Source organism: Tachysurus vachellii, chromosome 13 (genome assembly GCF_030014155.1).
Source record: "Tachysurus vachellii isolate PV-2020 chromosome 13, HZAU_Pvac_v1, whole genome shotgun sequence".
Taxonomy (NCBI): domain Eukaryota; kingdom Metazoa; phylum Chordata; class Actinopteri; order Siluriformes; family Bagridae; genus Tachysurus; species Tachysurus vachellii.
Genome location: NC_083472.1, coordinates 8,693,405 through 8,702,500, shown reverse-complemented (window position 1 = coordinate 8,702,500; position 9,096 = coordinate 8,693,405). Strand labels below are relative to the sequence as shown.

General features: G+C 38.8%; 1 protein-coding gene across 1 annotated transcript in view; it reads left to right on the top strand.

The window, feature by feature from the left end:
* smad5 (SMAD family member 5) overlaps nucleotides 1-8,689 on the top strand; it is a 9,560-nt gene extending 871 nt beyond the window's left edge. Inside the window, exons 2-7 of the mRNA XM_060884821.1 lie at nucleotides 3,665-4,455; nucleotides 4,764-5,021; nucleotides 6,872-6,970; nucleotides 7,150-7,371; nucleotides 7,461-7,717; nucleotides 7,813-8,689. Of these exons, the coding sequence (XP_060740804.1) occupies nucleotides 4,053-4,455; nucleotides 4,764-5,021; nucleotides 6,872-6,970; nucleotides 7,150-7,371; nucleotides 7,461-7,717; nucleotides 7,813-7,956 (1,383 nt within the window). The 5' untranslated portion in view covers nucleotides 3,665-4,052 and the 3' untranslated portion in view covers nucleotides 7,957-8,689. The remainder of the gene's footprint in view (nucleotides 1-3,664; nucleotides 4,456-4,763; nucleotides 5,022-6,871; nucleotides 6,971-7,149; nucleotides 7,372-7,460; nucleotides 7,718-7,812) is intronic.
* Nucleotides 8,690-9,096: the final 407 nt, after the last annotated feature.

Below are 9,096 nucleotides of genomic sequence, written 5' to 3'. Positions count from 1 at the left end.
TCCTGTGGAGTAAACATGCTGATCAAAATAACTCCTTTATGCAAAACAAATAATTTAGGTTCATCGCGAATCTGTGACCGGTTTTGGTTTTCAATTAGAACGTAAGTGATGAGTGATTGAGTTTATTCGCTAAATATCGTCCTTCTGGTTAAATCGTGCGAAATTGTGCTCAATACAGTCTTTTACCTAAAAATAGTGTTTATCATCCGTTATTTTGGAGTCTAAAGCCATTAATTATGCCAACAAAATGCGTAGATTTATTTATTGCGATCTGTTGGCTTACTTTTGACCTGTGCGTTTACAACCTTAGAGAAACCAAAGCCAGGTTGGTTGTGATTTTAATGTTCTGTCATTGTTCACATTTTGTCATCGATTCGAGCTCGTTTGACACCTTCACATCTCATCATAGATGTGTATAGATTGACATTGAACACAAGTTATTTAGATGTTATTTGTGTGTCATGATATAGGGTAGGTTGTGACGATCCATGATCGTTTAAGAGGTTGAATCCTAGGTCTGACATTGCAGATGAATTTTTACAGTGCACAATATTATAAGAAAATAAAAGAAGTATCATTTTAATAAATGTTTTAGGTGATCGTCAGGTAGGATGCGATTGTTTAGAGCGCAATGTTGAGGTTGATCCTTTTTGTCTTGCTTGCATTATACTGTAGTGCATGGCACAATCTTTATCTAAAAGATAACCATTTGTATATCTGAGTGCAATATTTAATTCTGTGTAACTTGAACTATTTGCAGTCAATGCAGGAATTTTGTCACTGAATTGATTGAGCTCATCCCATACAGCTATGTACAGGTTCACGTTGAATGTGATCTTTTGCAAACAAAGATTAATGCTGTCAAGTTATTTTGTTGCGAACATTATCAGTGCTGTAGTGAATACCTTTGTGTGGCCTGGCTTGTGGTAGTTTGTGATGATTGAACACTAGCTTGGTGCAGCAGAAAATTGTCATGGCCATCTGAGGCGAGGATTCTGGAGAATTAAACTGGCTGTGCTGTCTGGATGGGAGGGATGGTGTACCTTCTCCTGTCAATCACAATCCGATATGTCAGTATCTTCTCGCAATTGCATTTATATGATTCAATGCTTCGTATATGCAGATGAGGGCATATTTCCTGCAAGTAACTATGGATGTGTTCTGCTGGCGTGCAGTGAGGCATGTTTCACAAATTATATATATTATATATGGTACAATGGGGTTTGGCACCTTTTACCTTGAAATTTGAAAATTTGTACCCATTTATTGTGACAATGAAATGTAAAGATTGATCAGTTACTTGCTTGACAATAACCTAACAGCCTGTCTCTGTATTGTGTGGTTACTGAAAAACTTAATCAGTTAGTTATATGCGGTCATTGTAGTTATTTGTTCACTGAATCAAACTCAACTCAATTTCAAAGCTGGCCCAATATGTACAGCTTTGTGCAGCTGAGTGGCTGGTATTGATATTTGAATATTGGGAAATTCAAATGTGTATTTGTAGAAAATAAATATTTATTTTGCTTTCACTTTGGATTTTAATTACTTTAGTGTGCCCTTTTGGAAGTCATTTTTTGTGTTCTTTCGGAACACTCTGATTACAGCCCTACAACTGTTTTGACTGAAGGAGAAAGTGTTATGAATAAAAAGGCATGGCCCCCACTTGTGTGGATGATGCAAGTCTCTAAGGACAGAGGTGCTTTAAAATGTCAAGAGCATTAAAACCAAGCCCAGATAAAGCAACTACACCTTTAGTCTACACTAGACATAACCTATTTTTATATAAAAATAAATGATTTATCTATATTTATTATTCAGTCATTTATTTTAGTGTAAAGGCTGACTACTCGGTAACAAGTCATACAGTGAATGTTTCTGCTTAAGAGCATGGCTGGTTATTTTTTGTACAGGCCCTGCACAGCCTAAATAGTTAGTTTTCATCATTTTTAGATAATGATAGTGCTTTAGAGTGTTCTGCTGCACGTTTTTTTCTTACCTCATTAAGGTTTCAGTAAAGCCTACACAAGCGGATGAGGTTTAGCAGGATGGGGAATCGTCCATGAAGACTAGGAAAATCAATAGAGGTAAATGCATTCGATTAGTGTGCATTTAGAAAATGCAACAACAAAGCGTGTGGTTCTTGTAGCTTGAATTAAGGGTGGATTTTGACTTGATTTTCTGACTATTTTTTTTTTTTTACATTAATCTTATCATGTAAATTTAAAGCTGGGGATAAGAGTTAAGTAATCGTACAAAAATATATTTGACATATCTGCACTTAAAATGTACAGGCTATGGAACCTGATTTACTGTGGGTTTAAGAACATCAGATGATGTGTTAAGAAACTGCCTGTCCTAAGTTATGATGTGACAGTCAGTTAAATTTATTTTAGAGTAATTTATTTTGTTGTATACAGTGGATGTATGCATTGTGTTTTTTTTTTTGTTTGTTTGTTTTAAATCTTTAAACTCTTCTTATTTCTTACACTTGGTTGAATTGCATCTTAACAAATGCTTCCTCCAAATTGTGTGAAAGCAGCCAACTGCATCATTTCAAGCTCCTCAGTCCTCATCACAGAATTACATAACATCCTTGAAGGAACACACTATCTGCCTGCTTCTGCGTAGTCACAGATGACTACGATTTGCCAGTGTCTCTATAATTGACAGGGAGAGGAGAGCATGCCATCTCACCTGCTGTAGACTCAGGGGGAAGGATGTCTTTGGCCTTGTTTTCATTTAAACTGGTGACCTCCTGATGATTTGGGTAACAATTGTTCTTACAACATTTTTACGTTTCTGTGTTACCCCTGCAGTAGTGTAATGGGACAGCTCTGGGATTAGTCACATGCAACAGACCTGTTTTACCCAGTGTGCACAGAATAGACATTTAACTATTGGTTAATATTGATCTACACAAATTGAATGAAACTGTTGCTTATGGAGTGTCTATAAGATGATTATTGCTCCGGTGTTGTCTTGGATTCTCTGAATAGTAACAGTTTGTTCTGATGGGTTGGTGCAGCATAGGAGGAGGTTAGGGGGAAGGGATGTGGCTATAGGAAGTGGCTCACACCGGTCTGATATCCTTTTTGTCTTTATTCTGCTCTCGACATTTCCAGCAGCTGTGCTCTGTCTGTTCTGCTGACTCGCTTGGAGAGCTCCCTGGGTGGGGCACGGGCAGCCTGTTGCTTACAAGTGCAACACAATGGCGCTCTGTTACACTGCACCACAGTACATGGCAAATGGATACTTCCCACAGCCATTTAATAGCCACGGATTGGATTTTTTAATGCTTTTGAGTGTATATTATATGACAATTGTAATAATCACATGTTTATAAATGTCACACTTCAGGATCTTTTGAATCAATTCTCAGTTTCCTTTTTCCATATATATTTTTTGCGACAATAGGTCCTGTTGAAATTGTTGTGCATGTGGCAAACGTCAATTAATTAATGAACATCTGTGTCCTTGGCCTTATGACAGCTTGTTTGTTAGATGTAAAATGAAAGTATCCAAAAAAAATGAATTAATACATTGCAGTGCAGGTGTCTTATGTAGATTAAACAATGTTGTGTACAGGTGTTTCAAAATGTTATGCTGGTGTACAAGTTTGAATTTGTGCGTTAAGTATTGAATCTATCTTATTGTCTTGCAGGTGCTGAACTGTAAATTTGCCCTTTTCTTGAGTCCATCCTGTTTTTTAGCATGGATTAGACCAGCTGCATTCTACTTGAGCTGCAGTTCATCACTGGTTTAACAGCAGCTGCAATTATTGGTTATTTCTCCACATTAGTTCCCAAGTGGTTGTGACCTCCTTACACCAACACCCCCCGATCCACCCCCTCCAGTGCAGGCCTTCCTGACCACCAGCAGCTGCGTCCTGCCTCCGTTTCCTGTCCTTGGCCGTGCAAGGCTAAAGTCTTCCACTTGCTAAATACCTCCCCACTGCATACCCAACACACGCACACAAAAACAGGCATCCTCCTGGCCCGGCAAAGCCCAACTAGCGGTCCAGCTCCCTCTTCCTGGTGCACTGTGGCACGATGACCTCCATGTCCAGCCTGTTCTCATTCACCAGCCCAGCGGTTAAGCGCCTGTTGGGCTGGAAGCAGGGAGATGAAGAGGAGAAGTGGGCTGAGAAGGCTGTGGATGCACTGGTAAAGAAGCTGAAGAAAAAAAAGGGTGCCATGGAGGACCTGGAGAAGGCCTTAAGCAGCCCCGGGCAGCCCAGCAAGTGTGTGACTATCCCTCGTTCATTGGATGGCCGTTTGCAGGTGTCCCACAGGAAGGGCCTCCCACATGTTATCTACTGCCGCGTGTGGCGTTGGCCTGACCTTCAGTCACACCATGAGCTCAAGCCTCTGGAGGTGTGTGAATACCCATTTGGCTCCAAACAGAAGGAAGTTTGCATCAACCCTTATCACTACAAGAGAGTAGAAAGTCCTGGTAAGCTATTGCTAATTCACATGCTTAAAGATAGTAGATGTATGTCGGACTGCTTCTTGTAATGAATTGGCAGTTCTCAAGGCTGTTGCATTCCTCTTAAGACTCATGATCCATGTAACACATGTTTTGCTCTGCGTTAAAAAAAATCTGTGTACAGGAAGTATTGTATTGAACTTTTCAAGGACAAATTTCATGTCATGCAGGAGAGAGAACCACATTGTTGTTGAAGTTGATTCATTTTACTTTTTTACTGTGTAGCCGCAGCCAAATAATTACTTTTATCTAAAATATTTGCTTTTTCTGTTTAGTGCTTCCACCTGTGTTGGTGCCTAGACACAGCGAGTTCAATCCCCAGCACAGCCTTTTGGTGCAGTTTCGGAACCTGAGCCACAATGAGCCACACATGCCTGTGAATGCCACCTACCCTGAGTCTTTCCAGCAGCACAGCGGTGGGAGTTCCTTCTCCATATCTCCCAATTCACCTTATCCACCGTCTCCTGCCAGCAGTGGCACATACCCTAACTCTCCTGCCAGCTCTGGTCCCTCCAGCCCTTTCCAACTTCCAGGTATTTCAAAATATCAAAAGTCCTCAAAGGTCCCCTGGTTATTTTTTTGTGTATGGGATTCTTAACTATCATTTTGTTGTTAAGAATTAAAAGCATTTTGAAAGACTTTGCATACATCAGTAAACAATGCAGTTAAGCAGATAAATAGCACTAAGCAGAGACACAAAGCTCATTTCTACATACTGGATGTGAATTTATTTTACAAGGTTCAGTGAGGAGGCTAAAATGCTTTTTATTTATGAGACCCTTTTTTTTGTAATTAATTGTTGAAGCTTTTTGCCACCTGTAATGTTTACTGGCAATTTATTATCATGCTGAGATGTGATTTAGAGATTTTGTGCACAGATGAAACCTCACATTCATTTTGGCTAAAAAACTGGAGCTTATTTTATGTTGTTACTCTATTTAAACTAAAGACCCTGCTCATTCAGTGGACTTTCAGAGGACTTGTTCTTCATTATTTGCAACTCGTTTGATGAAGTATATTTCCTTAACATATTTTGTAATCGTGAATTATTAAGCTGCATACTTCACTCCTGTTTTGCCCTGGGAGTTTGTTTTTCTGCCTGTGGTGTTAATGCAGATTTATTTGCTGTATATGTAGCTATAGTTCTGAATGTTTGATAAATTTGAGGCCATGCTGCATCTTGTCTGCTTACAATCAGTAAAAATGACCTATACACTCAAAATAAAATCTCATAGCATTAGCTTCCCCATTTACAGAGAGATATTTAATCGGTATGGCTGTTAACAATGTGACTTCTAAATTAAATTATAGCAGAATTTACTATTGAACATTTAATTAAAATGTTAACAGTGCTCTACAAAAAAAATCTACAACACTGACTACGCTATTCGGTTTAAAAAAAGGTAATCAACGTTGAATGATTATTTGCATTTCCATGATCTTTATTTGTTTGATAATTTTATATAACTTGTTTATTCAAGCTTTGTGCACAATATAATGTGGTCATTCAGCTTGTGCTTTGTAGCATCCTAGTAATTTGATGCATCATCCTTGCTGTTGTAGCAAGAATTTCCCTCAGGAATCAGTAGACTTCTCTATCATCAATCTAACAATGATCTCTTGCTGTTTTGAATACATCACTGATGATTGATAATGCGACATGTTCACCGGCAGCCGATTTAGTGAAACTGCAACTAAAGACAGAAAGCAACAATTATGGCAGTGTCCGAAAATTTGGTTCAAAATGTTGACGACTGTAGATCTACTGGATGTCAGGCAGTCATAGGATTTAGACAGCACACACGGGACAGCTACAAACATTGTAGTGGCAATAGCAAAATGTAAACAAAACATATGGGATTTAATAGGATTTAATAGAGGATTTTTTTTTAATTGCAGCTTCAGATAAGGTGTCTCAATAAAGTCTCATCAGTTATATCGGGGAATTGTGACATGGAAAATTTAGAGGATGAAGTACAGCTTCACAGTGTGTAACTAGCTAAAATGTATGCTGCACACCCAGCAACATGGTAGTTTTATTTGTTAAATTTAACACGACAACCTTATTTGGAATCATCTTGTACAGTGTGAAATTAATTAAGCAAGCAATAATCATAAAAGACCACATTTTTTTCCTTCTCTTTCCTCTCCTTCTTTGAGTGCTCTGGAAAGGAACTAGATATCCTTGTGGAAAGTGTGATGGCTCATGGGTTGATTTTAAATGGGCATTTCATGTCAGGGACTTGTGAAATCAGACACTAAAAGCTGTCCATAAAATGTGGGAGGGAGTGGGGTTTCACTGCAGATCCATTGAAACATTGATTCAGAGGTATTGACTCTGCACTTTCTAAAAGCTCTTCTTGTGGTGTCTTATTTTTCCCAGCTGACACCCCTCCCCCTGCCTACATGCCTCCAGAGGAGTCAATGGGACAGGACGGCTCTAATCCCATGGAAACTGGCAGCAGCATGGTGCCAAGAGGAGGTAAGGATGCCAAAAAGAATCAGATAAACATGGCCCATGTTCTCAAAATCTTTATTGTACTCCCATGATTTTACGTGATATTTACAGCATGAATTGATTTTGTTTGTAGTCTAATTATGTTTTAGATTGCATGGCTGTTTTATTTGTGGTAATTCAGTATTTTTTTAATCCTTTGTCAGATGTGCAACCTGTAGAGTATGAAGAGCCAAGTCACTGGTGCTCTATTGTGTACTATGAGCTGAATAACCGTGTTGGTGAGGCTTACCATGCCTCCTCAACTAGTGTGCTGGTGGATGGTTTCACTGATCCCTCCAACAACAAAAATCGCTTTTGCCTGGGGCTTTTGTCCAATGTTAACCGCAACTCCACGATTGAGAACACTCGCCGCCATATTGGAAAAGGTGGGCATTGTGTGTGTGTGTGTGTGTGTGTGTAGAGGTTTTTTTTTGTGTGTGTGTCCAGCTAAAATTTGTCTCCTGCCAAATCATAGGTGTTCACCTGTACTATGTTGGAGGAGAGGTGTATGCTGAGTGTTTGAGTGACACCAGTATTTTCGTGCAAAGCAGGAATTGCAACTACCACCATGGCTTCCACCCTACTACCGTCTGCAAGATTCCCAGTGGCTGCAGCCTCAAAATCTTCAACAATCAGGAGTTTGCTCAGCTGCTTGCCCAGTCTGTCAATCATGGCTTTGAGGCTGTATATGAGCTCACAAAGATGTGCACTATCCGCATGAGTTTTGTAAAGGTATTATTTTTGTTAATGGTGTGCATGCTCTGTGCTCAGTAAGTTTTTGTTAGTCACGTTAAAAAAAAAAAAACATTGCTATTGTCTCTTCTCAGGGTTGGGGGGCTGAATATCACCGACAGGATGTGACCAGCACCCCCTGCTGGATAGAAGTGCATCTGCATGGTCCACTTCAGTGGCTGGACAAAGTACTAACACAAATGGGTTCACCTGTGAACCCCATCTCCTCAGTTTCCTAATGATGGGCCCTCCATGGGCTGAGAGGATATTTTTTTTTCCAGTTTCTAAAGAAATGGAGGTCTTAAGGGCTGAACTGTTTACACTATCTGCAAAAGGGTCATGAAACTCTGAAGCAGTGCGAACGATGAGGAAAAACTGAGGCACATCTAGCAGAGGAAAATTCTAGGCAGTGGCATTCAATGGACTAACTACTGCTTTAGCATTTGCCTTTGTGTCTGTTTTAAAATGATGCTTGTATGTGTGATTTTTCTCTACCTGTAGGTAACCTTGTAGTAAAATAAATCTTTAACAAATTCACATATCTTGACTTCATCTTACACCAGTCAAAATGGCAATCTTTTGATTCTTTAAGAATCTTTGTACTTTTTATGTTGTCTAATCCCAGTTACTCTCAAGTAAGACATAGTCTCTCTTATGTTTACTATTAGACTCTGCTCACTATGGTTTGTTTCTTTTTTTTTTATAGCTTTCATTGCCTTAAGGCAAATCAAACAGTAACTGCTTTTAAAATAAAGTCTATTGAAATTGTCTGATGAAATTCAGGTGGATTCTTTTAGCTGGTATGCTGTTAGCCAGGTGTTTAACAAATAAGCATTTACCTTTCACTTTTTACTGTAGCCTACATGGATAACTAGAGGTTAAGTAGCACTGTTTTTTGTTCTACTTCAACTATTGTATTCATGAAATTCAACCTGGGTTCAGATTAAAGCAGCCATGAAATAAACTTATAAATTCTCCTGTGTGTTTTATTTAATGAATTACAAGCCTTAAGACTCTTGTTCTGGAGGACGGTGTAATCTGCCATTTGGTGCCCTACACTGGTTTTAAGGTTGTGGTAAAAAAAAAAAAGCAAAACTTGTGGTTCCTTGCCAAGCTTCGGTTAGCCCGGAAATACAACACAGATCTTAAACTTGCTGGTGGAAATGTATATTAAGCTTGGCTTCCTAAAAAAAATGCTAATATGTAAAAAAAAAAAAAAATGCAATGTTGGTAGATGTCATGCTCAAAAATATTTGGGGGTTTAAGATCAAAACCTGATGAATAACAGAAATTCATTTCAATCTATTGTTTTTGAATAAAAATTGGCTACTTAAGTTAAAAATATAGTAAGAATTGTAAACAAAAAACCTTCAAATATT